Source organism: Eucyclogobius newberryi, unplaced genomic scaffold (genome assembly GCF_026437365.1).
Source record: "Eucyclogobius newberryi isolate DKJ021-1_F unplaced genomic scaffold, fEucNew1.0.hap1 SCAF_268, whole genome shotgun sequence".
In the NCBI taxonomy this organism is placed as follows: Eukaryota; Metazoa; Chordata; class Actinopteri; order Gobiiformes; family Gobiidae; genus Eucyclogobius; species Eucyclogobius newberryi.
This window is the reverse complement of record NW_027315910.1, coordinates 16,647-42,980: the sequence shown is the minus strand read 5'-3', so window position 1 is coordinate 42,980 and position 26,334 is coordinate 16,647. Positions and strand designations below refer to the sequence as shown.

The 26,334-nt window shown below is 48.6% G+C and overlaps 1 protein-coding gene across 1 annotated transcript in view; it reads left to right on the top strand.

Moving 5' to 3' along the window:
• Positions 1–26,018, top strand: part of LOC140372626 (RNA-binding protein Musashi homolog 1-like) — a 38,604-nt gene extending 12,586 nt beyond the window's left edge. The window contains exons 5-7 of the mRNA XM_072459742.1: positions 11,396–11,437; positions 12,790–12,882; positions 25,938–26,018. Of these exons, the coding sequence (XP_072315843.1) occupies positions 11,396–11,437; positions 12,790–12,882; positions 25,938–26,018 (216 nt within the window). The remainder of the gene's footprint in view (positions 1–11,395; positions 11,438–12,789; positions 12,883–25,937) is intronic.
• The last annotated feature ends 316 nt before the right edge of the window (positions 26,019–26,334 follow it).

Here is a 26,334-nt window from a genome sequence, read left to right as displayed (position 1 = left end):
GTTTAGTTCTGGTTTAGTCCTGGTTTAGTCCTGGTTTAGACCTGGGTTAGACCTGGTTTAGACCTGGTTTAGACCTGGTTTAGACCTGGTTTAGTCCTGGTTTAGTCCTGGTTTAGTTCTGGTTTAGTCCTGGTTTAGTCCTGGTTTAGTCCTGGTTTAGACCTGGGTTAGACCTGGTTTAGACATGGTTTAGACCTGGTTTAGACCTGGTTTAGTCCTGGTTTAGTCCTGGTTTAGTTCTGGTTTAGTCCTGGTTTAGTTCTGGTTTAGTCCTGGTTTAGTCCTGGTTTAGTCCTGGTTTAGACCTGGTTTAGACCTGGTTTAGACCTGGTTTAGACCTGGTTTAGTCCTGGTTTAGTCCTGGTTTAGTTCTGGTTTAGTCCTGGTTTAGTTCTGGTTTAGTCCTGGTTTAGACCTGGGTTAGACCTGGTTTAGACATGGTTTAGACCTGGTTTAGACCTGGTTTAGTCCTGGTTTAGTCCTGGTTTAGTCCTGGTTTAGTTCTGGTTTAGTCCTGGTTTAGTTCTGGTTTAGTCCTGGTTTAGACCGTGTTTAGTCCTGGTTTAGTCCTGGTTTAGTCCTGGTTTAGACCTGGTTTAGACCTGGGTTAGACCTGGTTTAGTCCTGGTTTAGACCTGGTTTAGTCCTGGTTTAGTCCTGGTTTAGTCCTGGGTTAGACCTGGTTTAGTCCTGGTTTAGTCCTGGTTTAGTCCTGGTTTAGACCTGGTTTAGACCTGGTTTAGTCCTGGTTTAGTCCTGGTTTAGTCCTGGTTTAGTCCTGGTTTAGACCTGGGTTAGACCTGGTTTAGTCCTGGTTTAGTCCTGGTTTAGACCTGGTTTAGACCTGGGTTAGACCTGGTTTAGTCCTGGTTTAGACCTGGTTTAGTCCTGGTTTAGTCCTGGTTTAGTCCTGGTTTAGACCTGGTTTAGACCTGGGTTAGACCTGGTTTAGTCCTGGTTTAGACCTGGTTTAGACCTGGTTTAGACCTGGTTTAGTCCTGGTTTAGTCCTGGTTTAGTTCTGGTTTAGTCCTGGTTTAGTTCTGGTTTAGTCCTGGTTTAGACCTGGTTTAGTCCTGGTTTAGTCCTGGTTTAGTTCTGGTTTAGTCCTGGTTTAGACCGTGTTTAGTCCTGGTTTAGTCCTGGTTTAGTCCTGGTTTAGACCTGGTTTAGACCTGGGTTAGACCTGGTTTAGTCCTGGTTTAGACCTGGTTTAGTCCTGGTTTAGTCCTGGTTTAGTCCTGGTTTAGTCCTGGTTTAGACCTGGGTTAGACCTGGTTTAGTCCTGGTTTAGTCCTGGTTTAGACCTGGTTTAGACCTGGGTTAGACCTGGTTTAGTCCTGGTTTAGACCTGGTTTAGTCCTGGTTTAGTCCTGGTTTAGTCCTGGTTTAGACCTGGGTTAGACCTGGTTTAGTCCTGGTTTAGACCTGGTTTAGTCCTGGTTTAGTCCTGGTTTAGTCCTGGTTTAGACCTGGTTTAGTCCTGGTTTAGTCCTGGTTTAGTCCTGGGTTAGACCTGGTTTAGTCCTGGTTTAGTCCTGGTTTAGACCTGGGTTAGACCGTGTTTAGTCCTGGTTTAGACCTGGTTTAGTCCTGGTTTAGTCCTGGTTTAGTCCTGGTTTAGACCTGGGTTAGACCTGGTTTAGACCTGGTTTAGTCCTGGTTTAGTCCTGGTTTAGTCCTGGTTTAGACCTGGGTTAGACCTGGTTTAGACCTGGTTTAGTCCTGGTTTAGTCCTGGTTTAGTCCTGGTTTAGACCTGGTTTAGACCTGGTTTAGTCCTGGTTTAGTTCTGGTTTAGTCCTGGTTTAGTTCTGGTTTAGTCCTGGTTTAGACCTGGTTTAGTCCTGGTTTAGTCCTGGTTTAGTTCTGGTTTAGTCCTGGTTTAGTTCTGGTTTAGTCCTGGTTTAGACCGTGTTTAGTCCTGGTTTAGTCCTGGTTTAGTCCTGGTTTAGACCTGGTTTAGACCTGGGTTAGACCTGGTTTAGTCCTGGTTTAGACCTGGTTTAGTCCTGGTTTAGTCCTGGTTTAGTCCTGGTTTAGTTCTGGTTTAGACCTGGTTTAGTCCTGGGTTAGTCCTGGTTTAGTCCTGGTTTAGTCCTGGTTTAGTTCTGGTTTAGTCCTGGTTTAGTTCTGGTTTAGACCTGGGTTAGTTCTGGTTTAGACCTGGTTTAGACATGGTTTAGACCTGGTTTAGACCTGGTTTAGTCCTGGTTTAGTTCTGGTTTAGTCCTGGTTTAGTTCTGGTTTAGACCTGGTTTAGTTCTGGTTTAGACCTGGTTTAGACCTGGTTTAGACCTGGTTTAGACCTGGTTTAGACCTGGTTTAGTTCTGGTTTAGACCTGGTTTAGACCTGGTTTAGACCTGGTTTAGTCCTGGTTTAGTCCTGGTTTAGACCTGGTTTAGACCTGGTTTAGTCCTGGTTTAGTCCTGGTTTAGTCCTGGTTTAGACCTGGTTTAGACCTGGGTTAGACCTGGTTTAGTCCTGGTTTAGACCTGGTTTAGTCCTGGTTTAGTCCTGGTTTAGTCCTGGGTTAGACCTGGTTTAGTCCTGGTTTAGTCCTGGTTTAGTCCTGGTTTAGACCTGGTTTAGACCTGGGTTAGACCTGGTTTAGTCCTGGTTTAGACCTGGTTTAGTCCTGGTTTAGTCCTGGTTTAGTCCTGGGTTAGACCTGGTTTAGTCCTGGTTTAGTCCTGGTTTAGTCCTGGTTTAGACCTGGTTTAGTCCTGGTTTAGACCTGGTTTAGTCCTGGTTTAGTCCTGGTTTAGTCCTGGGTTAGACCGTGTTTAGTCCTGGTTTAGTCCTGGTTTAGTCCTGGTTTAGACCTGGTTTAGACCTGGGTTAGACCTGGTTTAGTCCTGGTTTAGACCTGGTTTAGTCCTGGTTTAGTCCTGGTTTAGTCCTGGGTTAGACCTGGTTTAGTCCTGGTTTAGTCCTGGTTTAGTCCTGGTTTAGACCTGGTTTAGACCTGGTTTAGTCCTGGTTTAGTCCTGGTTTAGTCCTGGTTTAGTCCTGGTTTAGACCTGGGTTAGACCTGGTTTAGTCCTGGTTTAGTCCTGGTTTAGACCTGGTTTAGACCTGGGTTAGACCTGGTTTAGTCCTGGTTTAGACCTGGTTTAGTCCTGGTTTAGTCCTGGTTTAGTCCTGGTTTAGACCTGGTTTAGACCTGGGTTAGACCTGGTTTAGTCCTGGTTTAGACCTGGTTTAGACCTGGTTTAGACCTGGTTTAGTCCTGGTTTAGTCCTGGTTTAGTTCTGGTTTAGTCCTGGTTTAGTTCTGGTTTAGTCCTGGTTTAGACCTGGTTTAGTCCTGGTTTAGTCCTGGTTTAGTTCTGGTTTAGTCCTGGTTTAGTTCTGGTTTAGTCCTGGTTTAGACCGTGTTTAGTCCTGGTTTAGTCCTGGTTTAGTCCTGGTTTAGACCTGGTTTAGACCTGGGTTAGACCTGGTTTAGTCCTGGTTTAGACCTGGTTTAGTCCTGGTTTAGTCCTGGTTTAGTCCTGGTTTAGTCCTGGTTTAGACCTGGGTTAGACCTGGTTTAGTCCTGGTTTAGTCCTGGTTTAGACCTGGTTTAGACCTGGGTTAGACCTGGTTTAGTCCTGGTTTAGACCTGGTTTAGTCCTGGTTTAGTCCTGGTTTAGTCCTGGTTTAGACCTGGGTTAGACCTGGTTTAGTCCTGGTTTAGACCTGGTTTAGTCCTGGTTTAGTCCTGGTTTAGTCCTGGTTTAGACCTGGTTTAGTCCTGGTTTAGTCCTGGTTTAGTCCTGGGTTAGACCTGGTTTAGTCCTGGTTTAGTCCTGGTTTAGACCTGGGTTAGACCGTGTTTAGTCCTGGTTTAGACCTGGTTTAGTCCTGGTTTAGTCCTGGTTTAGTCCTGGTTTAGACCTGGGTTAGACCTGGTTTAGACCTGGTTTAGTCCTGGTTTAGTCCTGGTTTAGTCCTGGTTTAGACCTGGGTTAGACCTGGTTTAGACCTGGTTTAGTCCTGGTTTAGTCCTGGTTTAGTCCTGGTTTAGACCTGGTTTAGACCTGGTTTAGTCCTGGTTTAGTTCTGGTTTAGTCCTGGTTTAGTTCTGGTTTAGTCCTGGTTTAGACCTGGTTTAGTCCTGGTTTAGTCCTGGTTTAGTTCTGGTTTAGTCCTGGTTTAGTTCTGGTTTAGTCCTGGTTTAGACCGTGTTTAGTCCTGGTTTAGTCCTGGTTTAGTCCTGGTTTAGACCTGGTTTAGACCTGGGTTAGACCTGGTTTAGTCCTGGTTTAGACCTGGTTTAGTCCTGGTTTAGTCCTGGTTTAGTCCTGGTTTAGTTCTGGTTTAGACCTGGTTTAGTCCTGGGTTAGTCCTGGTTTAGTCCTGGTTTAGTCCTGGTTTAGTTCTGGTTTAGTCCTGGTTTAGTTCTGGTTTAGACCTGGGTTAGTTCTGGTTTAGACCTGGTTTAGACATGGTTTAGACCTGGTTTAGACCTGGTTTAGTCCTGGTTTAGTTCTGGTTTAGTCCTGGTTTAGTTCTGGTTTAGACCTGGTTTAGTTCTGGTTTAGACCTGGTTTAGACCTGGGTTAGACCTGGTTTAGACCTGGTTTAGACCTGGTTTAGACCTGGTTTAGTCCTGGTTTAGTCCTGGTTTAGTTCTGGTTTAGTCCTGGTTTAGTCCTGGTTTAGTCCTGGTTTAGACCTGGGTTAGACCTGGTTTAGACATGGTTTAGACCTGGTTTAGACCTGGTTTAGTCCTGGTTTAGTCCTGGTTTAGTTCTGGTTTAGTCCTGGTTTAGTTCTGGTTTAGTCCTGGTTTAGTCCTGGTTTAGTCCTGGTTTAGACCTGGTTTAGACCTGGTTTAGACCTGGTTTAGTCCTGGTTTAGTCCTGGTTTAGTTCTGGTTTAGTCCTGGTTTAGTTCTGGTTTAGTCCTGGTTTAGACCTGGGTTAGACCTGGTTTAGACATGGTTTAGACCTGGTTTAGACCTGGTTTAGTCCTGGTTTAGTCCTGGTTTAGTCCTGGTTTAGTTCTGGTTTAGTCCTGGTTTAGTTCTGGTTTAGTCCTGGTTTAGACCGTGTTTAGTCCTGGTTTAGTCCTGGTTTAGTCCTGGTTTAGACCTGGTTTAGACCTGGGTTAGACCTGGTTTAGTCCTGGTTTAGACCTGGTTTAGTCCTGGTTTAGTCCTGGTTTAGTCCTGGGTTAGACCTGGTTTAGTCCTGGTTTAGTCCTGGTTTAGTCCTGGTTTAGACCTGGTTTAGACCTGGTTTAGTCCTGGTTTAGTCCTGGTTTAGTCCTGGTTTAGACCTGGGTTAGACCTGGTTTAGTCCTGGTTTAGTCCTGGTTTAGTCCTGGTTTAGACCTGGTTTAGACCTGGGTTAGACCTGGTTTAGTCCTGGTTTAGACCTGGTTTAGTCCTGGTTTAGTCCTGGTTTAGTCCTGGTTTAGACCTGGTTTAGACCTGGGTTAGACCTGGTTTAGTCCTGGTTTAGACCTGGTTTAGACCTGGTTTAGACCTGGTTTAGTCCTGGTTTAGTCCTGGTTTAGTTCTGGTTTAGTCCTGGTTTAGTTCTGGTTTAGTCCTGGTTTAGACCTGGTTTAGTCCTGGTTTAGTCCTGGTTTAGTTCTGGTTTAGTCCTGGTTTAGTTCTGGTTTAGTCCTGGTTTAGACCGTGTTTAGTCCTGGTTTAGTCCTGGTTTAGTCCTGGTTTAGACCTGGTTTAGACCTGGGTTAGACCTGGTTTAGTCCTGGTTTAGACCTGGTTTAGTCCTGGTTTAGTCCTGGTTTAGTCCTGGTTTAGTCCTGGTTTAGACCTGGGTTAGACCTGGTTTAGTCCTGGTTTAGTCCTGGTTTAGACCTGGTTTAGACCTGGGTTAGACCTGGTTTAGTCCTGGTTTAGACCTGGTTTAGTCCTGGTTTAGTCCTGGTTTAGTCCTGGTTTAGACCTGGGTTAGACCTGGTTTAGTCCTGGTTTAGACCTGGTTTAGTCCTGGTTTAGTCCTGGTTTAGTCCTGGTTTAGACCTGGTTTAGTCCTGGTTTAGTCCTGGTTTAGTCCTGGGTTAGACCTGGTTTAGTCCTGGTTTAGTCCTGGTTTAGACCTGGGTTAGACCGTGTTTAGTCCTGGTTTAGACCTGGTTTAGTCCTGGTTTAGTCCTGGTTTAGTCCTGGTTTAGACCTGGGTTAGACCTGGTTTAGACCTGGTTTAGTCCTGGTTTAGTCCTGGTTTAGTCCTGGTTTAGACCTGGGTTAGACCTGGTTTAGACCTGGTTTAGTCCTGGTTTAGTCCTGGTTTAGTCCTGGTTTAGACCTGGTTTAGACCTGGTTTAGTCCTGGTTTAGTTCTGGTTTAGTCCTGGTTTAGTTCTGGTTTAGTCCTGGTTTAGACCTGGTTTAGTCCTGGTTTAGTCCTGGTTTAGTTCTGGTTTAGTCCTGGTTTAGTTCTGGTTTAGTCCTGGTTTAGACCGTGTTTAGTCCTGGTTTAGTCCTGGTTTAGTCCTGGTTTAGACCTGGTTTAGACCTGGTTTAGACCTGGTTTAGTCCTGGTTTAGTCCTGGTTTAGTCCTGGTTTAGTCCTGGTTTAGACCTGGGTTAGACCTGGTTTAGTCCTGGTTTAGTCCTGGTTTAGACCTGGGTTAGACCTGGTTTAGTCCTGGTTTAGTCCTGGTTTAGACCTGGTTTAGTCCTGGTTTAGTCCTGGTTTAGTCCTGGGTTAGACCTGGTTTAGTCCTGGTTTAGTCCTGGTTTAGACCTGGGTTAGACCTGGTTTAGTCCTGGTTTAGACCTGGTTTAGTCCTGGTTTAGTCCTGGTTTAGTCCTGGTTTAGACCTGGGTTAGACCTGGTTTAGACCTGGTTTAGTCCTGGTTTAGTCCTGGTTTAGACCTGGGTTAGACCTGGTTTAGACCTGGTTTAGTCCTGGTTTAGTCCTGGTTTAGTCCTGGTTTAGACCTGGGTTAGACCTGGTTTAGTCCTGGTTTAGACCTGGTTTAGTCCTGGTTTAGTCCTGGTTTAGTCCTGGTTTAGTCCTGGGTTAGACCTGGTTTAGTCCTGGTTTAGACCTGGTTTAGTCCTGGTTTAGTCCTGGTTTAGTCCTGGTTTAGTCCTGGTTTAGACCTGGTTTAGTCCTGGTTTAGTCCTGGTTTAGTCCTGGTTTAGACCTGGGTTAGACCTGGTTTAGACCTGGTTTAGTCCTGGTTTAGTCCTGGTTTAGTCCTGGTTTAGTCCTGGTTTAGTCCTGGTTTAGTCCTGGTTTAGTTCTGGTTTAGTCCTGGTTTAGACCTGGTTTAGTCCTGGTTTAGTCCTGGTTTAGTTCTGGTTTAGTCCTGGTTTAGTTCTGGTTTAGTCCTGGTTTAGACCGTGTTTAGTCCTGGTTTAGTCCTGGTTTAGTCCTGGTTTAGACCTGGTTTAGACCTGGTTTAGACCTGGTTTAGTCCTGGTTTAGTCCTGGTTTAGTCCTGGTTTAGTCCTGGTTTAGACCTGGGTTAGACCTGGTTTAGTCCTGGTTTAGTCCTGGTTTAGACCTGGGTTAGACCTGGTTTAGTCCTGGTTTAGTCCTGGTTTAGACCTGGTTTAGTCCTGGTTTAGTCCTGGTTTAGTCCTGGGTTAGACCTGGTTTAGTCCTGGTTTAGTCCTGGTTTAGACCTGGGTTAGACCTGGTTTAGTCCTGGTTTAGACCTGGTTTAGTCCTGGTTTAGTCCTGGTTTAGTCCTGGTTTAGACCTGGGTTAGACCTGGTTTAGACCTGGTTTAGTCCTGGTTTAGTCCTGGTTTAGACCTGGGTTAGACCTGGTTTAGACCTGGTTTAGTCCTGGTTTAGTCCTGGTTTAGTCCTGGTTTAGACCTGGGTTAGACCTGGTTTAGTCCTGGTTTAGACCTGGTTTAGTCCTGGTTTAGTCCTGGTTTAGTCCTGGTTTAGTCCTGGGTTAGACCTGGTTTAGTCCTGGTTTAGACCTGGTTTAGTCCTGGTTTAGTCCTGGTTTAGTCCTGGTTTAGTCCTGGTTTAGACCTGGTTTAGTCCTGGTTTAGTCCTGGTTTAGTCCTGGTTTAGACCTGGGTTAGACCTGGTTTAGACCTGGTTTAGTCCTGGTTTAGTCCTGGTTTAGTCCTGGTTTAGTCCTGGTTTAGTCCTGGTTTAGACCTGGTTTAGACCTGGTTTAGTCCTGGTTTAGTCCTGGTTTAGACCTGGTTTAGACCTGGTTTAGTCCTGGTTTAGTCCTGGTTTAGACCTGGGTTAGACCTGGTTTAGACCTGGTTTAGTCCTGGTTTAGTCCTGGTTTAGACCTGGGTTAGACCTGGTTTAGTCCTGGTTTAGTCCTGGTTTAGTCCTGGTTTAGACCTGGGTTAGACCTGGTTTAGACCTGGTTTAGTCCTGGTTTAGACCTGGTTTAGTCCTGGTTTAGACCTGGTTTAGTCCTGGTTTAGACCTGGGTTAGTCCTGGTTTAGTCCTGGTTTAGTCCTGGTTTAGTCCTGGTTTAGTCCTGGGTTAGACCTGGTTTAGTCCTGGTTTAGTCCTGGTTTAGTCCTGGTTTAGTCCTGGTTTAGTCCTGGTTTAGTCCTGGGTTAGACCTGGTTTAGTCCTGGTTTAGTCCTGGTTTAGTCCTGGGTTAGACCTGGTTTAGTCCTGGTTTAGTCCTGGTTTAGTCCTGGTTTAGTCCTGGTTTAGTCCTGGGTTAGACCTGGTTTAGTCCTCTCTTGACCCTGTGGCAGGGTTGTTACCTGTGGTTTGGTGTTGTCCTGTTGCCTTGACGACAGCAGTCACATGGGAGACACACCCGCCGCTCGGCCTGATGGGATTTGTCTCCATGACGACACACGCTGCTTTGCATTTTCCTCTGAGAGACTTTAAATCAAGTCCTACACCAGGTCAAAGGTCGAGGCAAAGAACAACATGAGCTGAATCTATTTCAATCTTTATTGTCCTAAATGACCCTCTGACCCTCTGACCCTCTGACCTTCTGACCCTCTGACCCTCTGACCCTCTGACCCTCTGACCCTCTGCTCCTCTGACCCTCTGCTCCTCTGACCCTCTGACCCTCTGCTCCTCTGCTCCTCTGACCCTCTGCTCCTCTGACCCTCTGACCCTCTGACCCTCTGCTCCTCTGACCCTCTGCTCCTCTGACCCTCTGCTCCTCTGACCCTCTGACCTTCTGACCCTCTGCTCCTCTGACCCTCTGACCCTCTGACCCTCTGACCCTCTGCTCCTCTGACCCTCTGACCCTCTGCTCCTCTGCTCCTCTGACCCTCTGCTCCTCTGACCCTCTGACCCTCTGACCCTCTGCTCCTCTGACCCTCTGCTCCTCTGACCCTCTGCTCCTCTGACCCTCTGACCTTCTGACCCTCTGCTCCTCTGACCCTCTGACCCTCTGACCCTCTGACCCTCTGCTCCTCTGACCCTCTGACCTTCTGACCCTCTGCTCCTCTGACCCTCTGCTCCTCTGACCCTCTGACCCTCTGCTCCTCTGACCCTCTGACCCTCTGACCCTCTGACCCTCTGCTCCTCTGACCCTCTGCTCCTCTGACCCTCTGACCCTCTGACCCTCTGACCCTCTGACCCTCTGCTCCTCTGACCCTCTGACCCTCTGACCCTCTGCTCCTCTGCTCCTCTGCTCCTCTGCTCCTCTGACCCTCTGCTCCTCTGACCCTCTGACCCTCTGCTCCTCTGACCCTCTGACCCTCTGGTCCTCTGACCCTCTGCTCCTCTGCTCCTCTGACCCTCTGCTCCTCTGACCCTCTGCTCCTCTGCTCCTCTGACCCTCTGACCCTCTGCTCCTCTGACCCTCTGCTCCTCTGACCCTCTGACCCTCTGCTCCTCTGCTCCTCTGACCCTCTGACCCTCTGCTCCTCTGACCCTCTGACCCTCTGACCCTCTGCTCCTCTGCTCCTCTGCTCCTCTGACCCTCTGACCCTCTGCTCCTCTGCTCCTCTGACCCTCTGACCCTCTGCTCCTCTGCTCCTCTGCTCCTCTGACCCTCTGCTCCTCTGACCCTCTGCTCCTCTGACCCTCTGACCCTCTGCTCCTCTGACCCTCTGCTCCTCTGACCCTCTGCTCCTCTGACCCTCTGACCCTCTGCTCCTCTGACCCTCTGACCCTCTGCTCCTCTGCTCCTCTGCTCCTCTGACCCTCTGACCCTCTGCTCCTCTGCTCCTCTGACCCTCTGACCCTCTGGTCCTCTGACCCTCTGCTCCTCTGACCCTCTGACCCTCTGACCCTCTGCTCCTCTGCTCCTCTGACCCTCTGACCCTCTGACCCTCTGCTCCTCTGACCCTCTGCTCCTCTGACCCTCTGACCCTCTGCTCCTCTGACCCTCTGCTCCTCTGACCCTCTGCTCCTCTGACCCTCTGCTCCTCTGACCCTCTGACCCTCTGCTCCTCTGACCCTCTGACCCTCTGACCTTCTGACCCTCTGCTCCTCTGCTCCTCTGACCCTCTGACCCTCTGCTCCTCTGCTCCTCTGACCCTCTGCTCCTCTGACCCTCTGACCCTCTGGTCCTCTGACCCTCTGCTCCTCTGACCCTCTGCTCCTCTGACCCTCTGACCCTCTGACCCTCTGACCCTCTGCTCCTCTGACCCTCTGACCTTCTGACCCTCTGCTCCTCTGACCCTCTGACCCTCTGCTCCTCTGACCCTCTGCTCCTCTGACCCTCTGCTCCTCTGACCCTCTGTTCCTCTGACCCTCTGACCCTCTGCTCCTCTGACCCTCTGCTCCTCTGACCCTCTGACCCTCTGCTCCTCTGACCCTCTGCTCCTCTGACCCTCTGACCCTCTGCTCCTCTGACCCTCTGCTCCTCTGACCCTCTGCTCCTCTGACCCTCTGACCCTCTGCTCCTCTGCTCCTCTGCTCCTCTGACCCTCTGACCCTCTGCTCCTCTGCTCCTCTGACCCTCTGCTCCTCTGACCCTCTGACCCTCTGACCCTCTGCTCCTCTGCTCCTCTGACCCTCTGACCCTCTGCTCCTCTGCTCCTCTGACCCTCTGACCCTCTGCTCCTCTGACCCTCTGCTCCTCTGACCCTCTGACCCTCTGCTCCTCTGACCCTCTGCTCCTCTGACCCTCTGACCCTCTGCTCCTCTGACCCTCTGCTCCTCTGACCCTCTGCTCCTCTGACCCTCTGCTCCTCTGACCCTCTGACCCTCTGCTCCTCTGCTCCTCTGCTCCTCTGACCCTCTGACCCTCTGCTCCTCTGCTCCTCTGACCCTCTGCTCCTCTGCTCCTCTGACCCTCTGCTCCTCTGACCCTCTGACCCTCTGCTCCTCTGCTCCTCTGCTCCTCTGACCCTCTGACCCTCTGCTCCTCTGCTCCTCTGACCCTCTGCTCCTCTGCTCCTCTGCTCCTCTGCTCCTCTGTACCTGAGGAGATGCTGAGGGTGCAGAACAGCAGCCATGTCTGTCACTTTGCCTCAGGGCGGCCGTGGCACATCTTCTCATTCTGTTGTTTCCACAGATCGACCCCAAAGTGGCGTTTCCTCGTCGAGCACAACCAAAGGTGAGAGTCATCCTCTGCTCCTCCTCTCCTCTGACCCTCTGCTCCTCTGCTCCTCTGCTCCTCTGCTCCTCTGACCCTCTGACCCTCTGCTCCTCTGCTCCTCTGCTCCTCTGACCCTCCTCTCCTCTGCTCCTCTTCCCCTCTCCTCCTCTCCTCCTCTCCTCTGCCCTGCTCCTCTGCCCCTCTCCTCTGCTCCTCTGCCCCTCTCCTCCTCTCCTCTGCCCCTCTCCTCTGCTCCTCTGCCCCTCTCCTCCTCTCCTCTGCTCCTCTGCCCTGCTCCTCTGACTCTCTCCTCCTCTCCTCTGGCCAGCTCCTCTGCCCCTCTCCTCTGCTCCTCTGCCCCTCTCCTCTGCTCCTCTGCTCCTGTGTTCCGCTCCTCTGCCCCTCTCCTCTGCTCCTCTGCCCCTCTCCTCTGCTCCTCTGACCCTCTGACTCTCTCCTCTGCTCCTCTTTCCCTCTCCTCCTCTCCTCTGCTCCTCTGCCCCTCTCCTCTGCTCCTCTGCCCCTCTCCTCTGCTCCTCTGACCCTCTGACTCTCTCCTCTGCTCCTCTTTCCCTCTCCTCCTCTCCTCTGCTCCTCTGCCCTGCTCCTCTGCCCTGCTCCTCGGACTCTCTCCTCCTCTCCTCTGCCCCTCTCCTCTGCTCCTCTGACCCTCTGACTCTCTCCTCTGCTCCTCTCCTCTGCCTCTCTCCTCCTCTCCTTCTCTCCTCTGCTCCTCTGACCCTCTGACTCTCTCCTCTGCTCCTCTTTCCCTCTCCTCCTCTCCTCTGCTCCTCTGCCCTGCTCCTCTGCCCTGCTCCTCGGACTCTCTCCTCCTCTCCTCTGCTCCTCTCCTCCTCTCCTCTGCCCCTCTCCTCTGCTCCTCTGACCCTCTGACTCTCTCCTCCTCTCCTCTGCCCCTCTCCTCCTCTCCTCTGCTCCTCTGCCCCTCTCCTCTGCTCCTCTGGCCAGCTCCTCTGCCCCTCTCCTCCGCTCCTCTCCTCCTCTGTTCCTCTCCTCCTCTCCTCTGCTCCTCTGCCCCTCTCCTCTGCTCCTCTGCCCCTCTCCTCCTCTCCTCTGCCCCTCTCCTCCTCTCCTCTGCTCCTCTGCCCCTCTCCTCTGCTCCTCTGGCCAGCTCCTCTGACTCTCTCCTCTGCTCCTCTGCCCCTATCCTCTGCTCCTCTGCCCCTCTCATCTGCTCCTCTGCTCCTCTGGCCAGCTCTTCTGCTCCTCTGACTCTCTCCTCCTCTCCTCTGCTCCTCTGCCCCTATCCTCTGCTCCTCTGCCCCTCTCCTCTGCTCCTCTGCCCCTCTCCTCTGCTTCTTTGCTCCTCTCCTCTGCTCCTCCTCTAACCCTTCTTCTTGTCTCTGCAGCTCGTGACCAGGACTAAAAAGGTCTTCGTTGGAGGTCTTTCTGTGAGCACCTCCATCGAGGACGTCAGACATTACTTTGGACAGTTTGGGAAGGTGAGTTTAGCCTCCTCTTCCTCTCCTCCTCTGCGTCTCTGGACAAGCAGCTGCTCCTCCTCTCCTCCTCTGCGTCTCTGGACAAGCAGCTGCTCCTCCTCTCCTCCTCTGCGTCTCTGGACAAGCAGCTGCTCCTCCTCTCCTCCTCTGCGTCTCTGGACAAGCAGCTGCTCCTCCTCTCCTCCTCTGCGTCTCTGGACAAACAGCTGCTCCTCCTCTCCTCCTCTGCGTCTCTGGACAAGCAGCTGCCCCTCCTCTCCTCCTCTGCGTCTCTGGACAAGCAGCTGCCCCTCCTCCTCCTCTGCGTCTCTGGACAAGCAGCTGCCCCTCCTCTCCTCCTCTGCGTCTCTGGACAAGCAGCTGCTCCTCCTCCCCTCCTCTGCGTCTCTGGACAAGCAGCTGCTCCTCCTCTCCTCCTCTGCGTCTCTGGACAAGCAGCTGCTCCTCCTCTCCTCCTCTGCGTCTCTGGACAAGCAGCTGCTCCTCCTCTCCTCCTCTGCGTCTCTGGACAAGCAGCTGCTCCTCCTCTCCTCCTCTGCGTCTCTGGACAAGCAGCTGCTCCTCCTCTCCTCCTCTGCGTCTCTGGACAAGCAGCTGCTCCTCCTCTCCTCCTCTGCGTCTCTGGACAAACAGCTGCTCCTCCTCTCCTCCTCTGCGTCTCTGGACAAGCAGCTGCCCCTCCTCTCCTCCTCTGCGTCTCTGGACAAGCAGCTGCCCCTCCTCCTCCTCTGCGTCTCTGGACAAGCAGCTGCCCCTCCTCTCCTCCTCTGCGTCTCTGGACAAGCAGCTGCTCCTCCTCTCCTCCTCTGCGTCTCTGGACAAGCAGCTGCTCCTCCTCTCCTCCTCTGCGTCTCTGGACAAGCAGCTGCTCCTCCTCTCCTCCTCTGCGTCTCTGGACAAGCAGCTGCTCCTCCTCTCCTCCTCTGCGTCTCTGGACAAGCAGCTGCTCCTCCTCCCCTCCTCTGCGTCTCTGGACAAGCAGCTGCTCCTCCTCTCCTCCTCTGCGTCTCTGGACAAGCAGCTGCTCCTCCTCTCCTCCTCTGCGTCTCTGGACAAGCAGCTGCTCCTCCTCTCCTCCTCTGCGTCTCTGGACAAGCAGCTGCTCCTCCTCTCCTCCTCTGCGTCTCTGGACAAGCAGCTGCTCCTCCTCTCCTCCTCTGCGTCTCTGGACAAGCAGCTGCTCCTCCTCTCCTCCTCTGCGTCTCTGGACAAGCAGCTGCTCCTCCTCTCCTCCTCTGCGTCTCTGGACAAGCAGCTGCTCCTCCTCTCCTCCTCTGCGTCTCTGGACAAACAGCTGCTCCTCCTCTCCTCCTCTGCGTCTCTGGACAAGCAGCTGCCCCTCCTCTCCTCCTCTGCGTCTCTGGACAAGCAGCTGCCCCTCCTCCTCCTCTGCGTCTCTGGACAAGCAGCTGCCCCTCCTCTCCTCCTCTGCGTCTCTGGACAAGCAGCTGCTCCTCCTCTCCTCCTCTGCGTCTCTGGACAAGCAGCTGCTCCTCCTCTCCTCCTCTGCGTCTCTGGACAAGCAGCTGCTCCTCCTCTCCTCCTCTGCGTCTCTGGACAAGCAGCTGCTCCTCCTCTCCTCCTCTGCGTCTCTGGACAAACAGCTGCTCCTCCTCTCCTCCTCTGCGTCTCTGGACAAGCAGCTGCCCCTCCTCTCCTCCTCTGCGTCTCTGGACAAGCAGCTGCCCCTCCTCCTCCTCTGCGTCTCTGGACAAGCAGCTGCCCCTCCTCTCCTCCTCTGCGTCTCTGGACAAGCAGCTGCTCCTCCTCTCCTCCTCTGCGTCTCTGGACAAGCAGCTGCTCCTCCTCTCCTCCTCTGCGTCTCTGGACAAGCAGCTGCTCCTCCTCTCCTCCTCTGCGTCTCTGGACAAGCAGCTGCTCCTCCTCTCCTCCTCTGCGTCTCTGGACAAGCAGCTGCTCCTCCTCCCCTCCTCTGCGTCTCTGGACAAGCAGCTGCTCCTCCTCTCCTCCTCTGCGTCTCTGGACAAGCAGCTGCTCCTCCTCTCCTCCTCTGCGTCTCTGGACAAGCAGCTGCTCCTCCTCTCCTCCTCTGCGTCTCTGGACAAGCAGCTGCTCCTCCTCTCCTCCTCTGCGTCTCTGGACAAGCAGCTGCTCCTCCTCTCCTCCTCTGCGTCTCTGGACAAGCAGCTGCTCCTCCTCTCCTCCTCTGCGTCTCTGGACAAGCAGCTGCTCCTCCTCTCCTCCTCTGCGTCTCTGGACAAGCAGCTGCTCCTCCTCTCCTCCTCTGCGTCTCTGGACAAACAGCTGCTCCTCCTCTCCTCCTCTGCGTCTCTGGACAAGCAGCTGCCCCTCCTCTCCTCCTCTGCGTCTCTGGACAAGCAGCTGCCCCTCCTCCTCCTCTGCGTCTCTGGACAAGCAGCTGCCCCTCCTCTCCTCCTCTGCGTCTCTGGACAAGCAGCTGCTCCTCCTCCCCTCCTCTGCGTCTCTGGACAAGCAGCTGCTCCTCCTCTCCTCCTCTGCGTCTCTGGACAAGCAGCTGCTCCTCCTCTCCTCCTCTGCGTCTCTGGACAAGCAGCTGCTCCTCCTCTCCTCCTCTGCGTCTCTGGACAAGCAGCTGCTCCTCCTCTCCTCCTCTGCGTCTCTGGACAAGCAGCTGCTCCTCCTCTCCTCCTCTGCGTCTCTGGACAAGCAGCTGCTCCTCCTCTCCTCCTCTGCGTCTCTGGACAAACAGCTGCTCCTCCTCTCCTCCTCTGCGTCTCTGGACAAGCAGCTGCCCCTCCTCTCCTCCTCTGCGTCTCTGGACAAGCAGCTGCCCCTCCTCCTCCTCTGCGTCTCTGGACAAGCAGCTGCCCCTCCTCTCCTCCTCTGCGTCTCTGGACAAGCAGCTGCTCCTCCTCTCCTCCTCTGCGTCTCTGGACAAGCAGCTGCTCCTCCTCTCCTCCTCTGCGTCTCTGGACAAGCAGCTGCTCCTCCTCTCCTCCTCTGCGTCTCTGGACAAGCAGCTGCTCCTCCTCTCCTCCTCTGCGTCTCTGGACAAGCAGCTGCTCCTCCTCTCCTCCTCTGCGTCTCTGGACAAGCAGCTGCTCCTCCTCTCCTCCTCTGCGTCTCTGGACAAGCAGCTGCTCCTCCTCTCCTCCTCTGCGTCTCTGGACAAGCAGCTGCTCCTCCTCCCCTCCTCTGCGTCTCTGGACAAGCAGCTGCTCCTCCTCTCCTCCTCTGCGTCTCTGGACAAGCAGCTGCTCCTCCTCTCCTCCTCTGCGTCTCTGGACAAGCAGCTGCTCCTCCTCTCCTCCTCTGCGTCTCTGGACAAGCAGCTGCTCCTCCTCTCCTCCTCTGCGTCTCTGGACAAGCAGCTGCTCCTCCTCCCCTCCTCTGCGTCTCTGGACAAGCAGCTGCTCCTCCTCTCCTCCTCTGCGTCTCTGGACAAGCAGCTGCTCCTCCTCTCCTCCTCTGCGTCTCTGGACAAGCAGCTGCTCCTCCTCTCCTCCTCTGCGTCTCTGGACAAGCAGCTGCTCCTCCTCTCCTCCTCTGCGTCTCTGGACAAGCAGCTGCTCCTCCTCTCCTCCTCTGCGTCTCTGGACAAGCAGCTGCTCCTCCTCTCCTCCTCTGCGTCTCTGGACAAGCAGCTGCTCCTCCTCTCCTCCTCTGCGTCTCTGGACAAGCAGCTGCTCCTCCTCTCCTCCTCTGCGTCTCTGGACAAGCAGCTGCTCCTCCTCTCCTCCTCTGCGTCTCTGGACAAGCAGCTGCTCCTCCTCTCCTCCTCTGCGTCTCTGGACAAGCAGCTGCTCCTCCTCTCCTCCTCTGCGTCTCTGGACAAGCAGCTGCTCCTCCTCTCCTCCTCTGCGTCTCTGGACAAGCAGCTGCTCCTCCTCTCCTCCTCTGCGTCTCTGGACAAGCAGCTGCCCCTCCTCCCCTCCTCTGCGTCTCTGGACAAGCAGCTGCCCCTCCTCCCCTCCTCTGCGTCTCTGGACAAGCAGCTGCCCCTCCTCCCCTCCTCTGCGTCTCTGGACAAGCAGCTGCTCCTCCTCGTTGTCGTTAGCTTCATGTTTCAGCGTTAACCCCTCGAGTTTAGCAGGACCGCCCTGAACCGGAGCAGTGCTAATGAGCCGTGACCCCCATGCTAACGCTAACGCTAACAGGAGGCTACAGAGAGTGACCACAGCACTCTGGTCCTGGCCTTCAGCAGGACACGACATTCCACAGAACAGAACAGTCACAACAAGTTTGTGTCATCCATTTCTTTGTCATGGCCTTCGTCGCCACCACCAGATGTCCCAAAGATCTCCATCTACACTGTCCATGGCAGGAGTTCAGAGGCCCAAGGTCATAGTTCCAAAGGTCAGAGGTCATCCAGGACTCATGACAGTGGTTTGCTCTGATGGTGCTGCATTTTGACCTGGTGTTAATGACCTTATTATGCTCCACCCACTTTTACTCTTTTTCACTCGTGATCGCCACTTCTGTTGTCGTCGCACTCCTGTTGTCATCGCACTTCTGTTGTCATCGCACTTCTGTTGTCGTCGCACTCCTGTTGTCATCGCACTCCTGTTGTCATCGCACTCCTGTTGTCATCGCACTCCTGTTGTCATCGCACTTCTGTTGTCATCGCACTCCTGTTGTCGTCGCACTCCTGTTGTCGTCGCACTCCTGTTGTCATCGCACTTCTGTTGTCGTCGCACTCCTGTTGTCGTCGCACTCCTGTTGTCATCGCACTCCTGTTGTCATCGCCACTTCTGTTGTCGTCGCACTCCTGTTGTCATCGCACTCCTGTTGTCATCGCACTTCTGTTGTCATCGCACTCCTGTTGTCGTCGCACTCCTGTTGTCGTCGCACTCCTGTTGTCATCGCACTTCTGTTGTCGTCGCACTCCTGTTGTCGTCGCACTCCTGTTGTCATCGCACTCCTGTTGTCATCGCACTCCTGTTGTCATCGCACTCCTGTTGTCATCGCACTCCTGTTGTCGTCGCACTCCTGTTGTCATCGCACTTCTGTTGTCGTCGCACTCCTGTTGTCGTCGCACTCCTGTTGTCATCGCACTCCTGTTGTCATCGCACTCCTGTTGTCATCGCACTCCTGTTGTCATCGCACTTCTGTTGTCATCGCACTCCTGTTGTCATCGCACTCCTGTTGTCATCGCACTTCTGTTGTCGTCGCACTCCTGTTGTCATCGCACTTCTGTTGTCGTCGCACTCCTGTTGTCATCGCACTCCTGTTGTCGTCGCACTCCTGTTGTCATCGCACTCCTGTTGTCATCGCACTTCTGTTGTCGTCGCACTTCTGTTGTCGTCGCACTCCTGTTGTCATCGCACTTCTGTTGTCGTCGCACTCCTGTTGTCGTCGCACTCCTGTTGTCATCGCACTCCTGTTGTCATCGCACTCCTGTTGTCATCGCACTCCTGTTGTCATCGCACTCCTGTTGTCGTCGCACTCCTGTTGTCATCGCACTTCTGTTGTCGTCGCACTCCTGTTGTCGTCGCACTCCTGTTGTCATCGCACTCCTGTTGTCATCGCACTCCTGTTGTCATCGCACTCCTGTTGTCATCGCACTTCTGTTGTCATCGCACTCCTGTTGTCATCGCACTCCTGTTGTCATCGCACTTCTGTTGTCGTCGCACTCCTGTTGTCATCGCACTTCTGTTGTCGTCGCACTCCTGTTGTCATCGCACTTCTGTTGTCGTCGCACTCCTGTTGTCATCGCACTTCTGTTGTCATCGCACTCCTGTTGTCATCGCACTTCTGTTGTCATCGCACTCCTGTTGTCGTCGCACTCCTGTTGTCGTCGCACTCCTGTTGTCATCGCACTCCTGTTGTCATCGCACTCCTGTTGTCATCGCACTTCTGTTGTCATCGCACTCCTGTTGTCATCGCACTTCTGTTGTCATCGCACTCCTGTTGTCATCGCACTTCTGTTGTCATCGCACTCCTGTTGTCATCGCACTCCTGTTGTCATCGCACTCCTGTTGTCGTCGCACTCCTGTTGTCATCGCACTTCTGTTGTCATCGCACTCCTGTTGTCATCGCACTTCTGTTGTCATCGCACTCCTGTTGTCATCGCACTTCTGTTGTCGTCGCACTCCTGTTGTCATCGCACTTCTGTTGTCATCGCACTCCTGTTGTCATCGCACTCCTGTTGTCATCGCACTTCTGTTGTCATCGCACTTCTGTTGTCATCGCACTCCTGTTGTCATCGCACTTCTGTTGTCATCGCACTCCTGTTGTCATCGCACTTCTGTTGTCGTCGCACTCCTGTTGTCATCGCACTTCTGTTGTCATCGCACTCCTGTTGTCATCGCACTCCTGTTGTCATCGCACTCCTGTTGTCATCGCACTCCTGTTGTCGTCGCACTCCTGTTGTCATCGCACTCCTGTTGTCGTCGCACTCCTGTTGTCATCGCACTCCTGTTGTCATCGCACTCCTGTTGTCATCGCACTCCCGTTGTCATCGCACTTCTGTTGTCGTCGCACTCCTGTTGTCATCGCACTTCTGTTGTCGTCGCACTCCTGTTGTCATCGCACTCCTGTTGTCATCGCACTCCTGTTGTCATCGCACTTCTGTTGTCGTCGCACTCCTGTTGTCATCGCACTTCTGTTGTCATCGCACTCCTGTTGTCATCGCACTTCTGTTGTCATCGCACTTCTGTTGTCATCGCACTCCTGTTGTCATCGCACTTCTCCGTTGGTTTGAATGGAGAACGAGGGAAAAAACATGGTCTAAGGAGCTCTGTGAGAGGTCATGACCTTTATAGCCTCTGACTGAGATCTTTATCAAGGTCATGACCTTTATAACATCTGACTGATGTTTATCAAGGTCATGACCTTTATAGCCTCTGACTGAGATGTTAATCAAGGTCATGACCTTTATAACCTCTGACTGATGTTTATCAAGGTCATGACCTTTATAGCCTCTGACTGAGATGTTAATCAAGGTCATGACCTTTATAACCTCTGACTGATGTTTATCAAGGTCATGACCTTTATAGCCTCTGACTGAGATGTTAATCAAGGTCATGACCTTTATAACCTCTGACAGATGTTTATCAAGGTCATTACCTTTATAACCTCTGACTGAGATGTTTATCAAGGTCATGACCTTTATAACCTCTGACAGATGTTTATCAAGGTCATGACCTTTATAACCTCTGACTGATGTTTATTAAGGTCATGACCTTTATAACCTCTGACTGTTGTTTATCAAGGTCATGACCTTTATAACCTCTGACTGATGTTTATCAAGGTCATGACCTTTATAACCTCTGACTGAGATGTTTATCAAGGTCATGACCTTTATAACCTCTGACAGATGTTTATCAAGGTCATGACCTTTATAACCTCTGACTGAGATGTTTATCAAGGTCATGACCTTTATAACCTCTGACAGATGTTTATCAAGGTCATGACCTTTATAACCTCTGACTGAGATGTTTTTCAAGGTCATGACCTGTATAACCTCTGACTGAGATGTTTATCAAGGTCATGACCTTTATAACCTCTGACAGATGTTTATCAAGGTCATGACCTTTATAACCTCTGACAGATGTTTATCAAGGTCATGACCTTTATAACCTCTGACAGATGTTTATCAAGGTCATGACCTTTATAACCTCTGACTGAGATGTTTATCAAGGTCATGACCTTTATAACCTCTGACAGATGTTTATCAAGGTCATGACCTTTATAACCTCTGACTGAGATGTTTTTCAAGGTCATGACCTGTATAACCTCTGACTGAGATGTTTATCAAGGTCATGACCTTTATAACCTCTGACAGATGTTTATCAAGGTCATGACCTTTATAACCTCTGACTGATGTTTATCAAGGTCATGACTTTTATAACCTCTGACTGTTGTTTATCAAGGTCATGATCTTTATAACCTCTGACTGAGATGTTTATCAAGGTCATGACTTTTATAACCTCTGACTGTTGTTTATCAAGGTCATGACCTTTATAACCTCTGACTGAGATGTTTATCAAGGTCATGACCTTTATAACCTCTGACTGAGATGTTTATCAAGGTCATGACCTTTATAACCTCTGACTGAGATGTTTATCAAGGTCATGACCTTTATAACCTCTGACTGAGATGTTTTTCAAGGTCATGACCTGTATAACCTCTGACTGAGATGTTTATCAAGGTCATGACCTTTATAACCTCTGACAGATGTTTATCAAGGTCATGACCTTTATAACCTCTGACTGATGTTTATTAAGGTCATGACTTTTATAACCTCTGACTGTTGTTTATCAAGGTCATGACCTTTATAACCTCTGACTGAGATGTTTATCAAGGTCATGACCTTTATAACCTCTGACTGAGATGTTTATCAAGGTCATGACCTTTATAACCTCTGACTGAGATTTTTATCAAGGTCATGACCTTTATAACCTCTGACTGAGATGTTTTTCAAGGTCATGACCTGTATAACCTCTGACTGAGATGTTTATCAAGGTCATGACCTTTATAACCTCTGACAGATGTTTATCAAGGTCATGACCTTTATAACCTCTGACTGATGTTTATTAAGGTCATGACTTTTATAACCTCTGACTGTTGTTTATCAAGGTCATGACCTTTATAACCTCTGACTGAGATGTTTATCAAGGTCATGACCTTTATAACCTCTGACTGAGATGTTTATCAAGGTCATGACCTTTATAACCTCTGACTGAGATGTTTATCAAGGTCATGACCTGTATAACCTCTGACTGAGATGTTTATCAAGGTCATGACCTTTATAACCTCTGACTGAGATGTTTATCAAGGTCATGACCTTTATAACCTCTGACTGAGATGTTTTTCAAGGTCATGACCTGTATAACCTCTGACTGAGATGTTTATCAAGGTCATGACCTTTATAACCTCTGACTGAGATGTTTATCAAGGTCATGACCTTTATAACCTCTGACTGAGATGTTTATCAAGGTCATGACCTTTATAACCTCTGACTGAGATGTTTATCAAGGTCATGACCTTTATAACCTCTGACTGAGATGTTTTTCAAGGTCATGACCTGTATAACCTCTGACTGAGATGTTTATCAAGGTCATGACCTTTATAACCTCTGACTGAGATGTTTATCAAGGTCATGACCTTTATAACCTCTGACTGTTGTTTATCAAGGTCATGACCTTTATAACCTCTGACTGAGATGTTTATCAAGGTCATGACCTTTATAAACATCTGTCAGAGGTTATAAAGGTCATGACCTTGATAAACATGGAGTACTTTTGGATGTACTTTTGGATGTACTTTTGGATGTACTTTTGGATGTACTTTTGAATGTACTTTTGAATGTACTTTTGAATGTACTTTTGGATGTACTTTTGAATGTACTTTTGGATGTACTTTTGGATGTACTTTTGGATGTACTTTTGAATGTACTTTTGGATGTACTTTTGGATGTACTTTTGGATGTACTTTTGAATGTACTTTTGGATGTACTTTTGGATGTACTTTTGGATGTACTTTTGGATGTACTTTTGAATGTACTTTTGGATGTACTTTTGGATGTACTTTTGAATGTACTTTTGGATGTACTTTTGGATGTACTTTTGAATGTACTTTTGGATGTACTTTTGAATGTACTTTTGGATGTACTTTTGGATGTACTTTTGGATGTACTTTTGAATGTACTTTTGAATGTACTTTTGAATGTACTTTTGGATGTACTTTTGGATGTACTTTTGGATGTACTTTTGAATGTACTTTTGGATGTACTTTTGGATGTACTTTTGGATGTACTTTTGGATGTACTTTTGGATGTACTTTTGGATGTACTTTTGAATGTACTTTTGGATGTACTTTTGGATGTACTTTTGGATGTACTTTTGAATGTACTTTTGGATGTACTTTTGGATGTACTTTTGAATGTACTTTTGGATGTACTTTTGAATGTACTTTTGGATGTACTTTTGGATGTACTTTTGGATGTACTTTTGAATGTACTTTTGAATGTACTTTTGGATGTACTTTTGGATGTACTTTTGGATGTACTTTTGGATGTACTTTTGGATGTACTTTTGGATGTACTTTTGGATGTACTTTTGGATGTACTTTTGGATGTACTTTTGAATGTACTTTTGAATGTACTTTTGGATGTACTTTTGAATGTACTTTTGGATGTACTTTTGGATGTACTTTTGAATGTACTTTTGGATGTACTTTTGGATGTACTTTTGAATGTACTTTTGGATGTACTTTTGAATGTACTTTTGGATGTACTTTTGGATGTACTTTTGGATGTACTTTTGGATGTACTTTTGAATGTACTTTTGGATGTACTTTTGGATGTACTTTTGGATGTACTTTTGGATGTACTTTTGAATGTACTTTTGGATGTACTTTTGGATGTACTTTTGAATGTACTTTTGGATGTACTTTTGAATGTACTTTTGGATGTACTTTTGGATGTACTTTTGGATGTACTTTTGAATGTACTTTTGGATGTACTTTTGAATGTACTTTTGGATGTACTTTTGGATGTACTTTTGGATGTACTTTTGAATGTACTTTTGAATGTACTTTTGAATGTACTTTTGAATGTACTTTTGGATGTACTTTTGGATGTACTTTTGGATGTACTTTTGGATGTACTTTTGGATGTACTTTTGGATGTACTTTTGGATGTACTTTTGGATGTACTTTTGAATGTACTTTTAGATGTACTTTTGGATGTACTTTTGGATGTACTTTTGAATGTACTTTTGGATGTACTTTTGGATGTACTTTTGAATGTACTTTTGGATGTACTTTTGAATGTACTTTTGGATGTACTTTTGGATGTACTTTTGGATGTACTTTTGAATGTACTTTTGAATGTACTTTTGAATGTACTTTTGGATGTACTTTTGGATGTACTTTTGGATGTACTTTTGGATGTACTTTTGGATGTACTTTTGGATGTACTTTTGGATGTACTTTTGGATGTACTTTTGGATGTACTTTTGAATGTACTTTTGGATGTACTTTTGAATGTACTTTTGGATGTACTTTTGGATGTACTTTTGAATGTACTTTTGGATGTACTTTTGAATGTACTTTTGGATGTACTTTTGGATGTACTTTTGAATGTACTTTTGGATGTACTTTTGGATGTACTTTTGAATGTACTTTTGGATGTACTTTTGAATGTACTTTTGGATGTACTTTTGGATGTACTTTTGGATGTACTTTTGGATGTACTTTTGAATGTACTTTTGGATGTACTTTTGGATGTACTTTTGGATGTACTTTTGAATGTACTTTTGGATGTACTTTTGGATGTACTTTTGGATGTACTTTTGAATGTACTTTTGGATGTACTTTTGGATGTACTTTTGGATGTACTTTTGGATGTACTTTTGGATGTACTTTTGAATGTACTTTTGGATGTACTTTTGGATGTACTTTTGGATGTACTTTTGGATGTACTTTTGAATGTACTTTTGGATGTACTTTTGGATGTACTTTTGAATGTACTTTTGGATGTACTTTTGAATGTACTTTTGGATGTACTTTTGGATGTACTTTTGGATGTACTTTTGAATGTACTTTTGGATGTACTTTTGAATGTACTTTTGGATGTACTTTTGGATGTACTTTTGGATGTACTTTTGGATGTACTTTTGAATGTACTTTTGGATGTACTTTTGAATGTACTTTTGGATGTACTTTTGGATGTACTTTTGAATGTACTTTTGGATGTACTTTTGGATGTACTTTTGAATGTACTTTTGGATGTACTTTTGAATGTACTTTTGGATGTACTTTTGGATGTACTTTTGGATGTACTTTTGGATGTACTTTTGAATGTACTTTTGGATGTACTTTTGGATGTACTTTTGGATGTACTTTTGGATGTACTTTTGGATGTACTTTTGGATGTACTTTTGGATGTACTTTTGAATGTACTTTTGGATGTACTTTTGAATGTACTTTTGGATGTACTTTTGGATGTACTTTTGAATGTACTTTTGGATGTACTTTTGGATGTACTTTTGGATGTACTTTTGGATGTACTTTTGGATGTACTTTTGGATGTACTTTTGGATGTACTTTTGGATGTACTTTTGAATGTACTTTTGGATGTACTTTTGGATGTACTTTTGGATGTACTTTTGGATGTACTTTTGAATGTACTTTTGGATGTACTTTTGGATGTACTTTTGGATGTACTTTTGAATGTACTTTTGAATGTACTTTTGGATGTACTTTTGGATGTACTTTTGGATGTACTTTTGGATGTACTTTTGGATGTACTTTTGAATGTACTTTTGGATGTACTTTTGGATGTACTTTTGGATGTACTTTTGGATGTACTTTTGGATGTACTTTTGGATGTACTTTTGAATGTACTTTTGGATGTACTTTTGAATGTACTTTTGGATGTACTTTTGGATGTACTTTTGAATGTACTTTTGGATGTACTTTTGGATGTACTTTTGAATGTACTTTTGGATGTACTTTTGAATGTACTTTTGGATGTACTTTTGGATGTACTTTTGGATGTACTTTTGGATGTACTTTTGAATGTACTTTTGGATGTACTTTTGGATGTACTTTTGGATGTACTTTTGGATGTACTTTTGAATGTACTTTTGGATGTACTTTTGGATGTACTTTTGAATGTACTTTTGGATGTACTTTTGGATGTACTTTTGGATGTACTTTTGGATGTACTTTTGGATGTACTTTTGGATGTACTTTTGAATGTACTTTTGGATGTACTTTTGGATGTACTTTTGGATGTACTTTTGGATGTACTTTTGAATGTACTTTTGGATGTACTTTTGGATGTACTTTTGGATGTACTTTTGGATGTACTTTTGAATGTACTTTTGGATGTACTTTTGGATGTACTTTTGGATGTACTTTTGAATGTACTTTTGGATGTACTTTTGGCATCACAAAGAAGTGAGTGAGGGAAGCATGGTCCGGCCCACACAGGGCTCCGGCCCACACAGGGCTCCGGCCCACACAGGGCTCCGGCCCACACAGGGCTCCGGCCCACAGGGTGTCACTGCTCAGGACATCTGTTTCCGTGACAACAGGCGGCACATGAAACCTTGATCTGTGAATAACAGTCAAACCTCATAATCCTCATGTTTGTGTTTCAGGTCCAAGACGCAATGTTAATGTTCGACAAGACAACCAACCGACACCGAGGTGAGACTAAACCAGGACTAAAGCAGGACTAAACCAGGTCTAAAGCAGGACTAAACCAGGTCTAAAGCAGGACTAAAGCAGGACTAAACCAGGTCTAAAGCAGGACTAAACCAGGACTAAAGCAGGACTAAAGCAGGACTAAACCAGGTCTAAAGCAGGACTAAACCAGGACTAAACCAGGTCTAAAGCAGGACTAAACCAGGACTAAACCAGGACTAAACCAGGACTAAACCAGGACTAAAGCAGGACTAAACCAGGACTAAACCAGGACTAAACCAGGACTAAACCAGGACTAAACCAGGACTAAACCAGGACTAAAGCAGGACTAAACCAGGACTAAACCAGGAC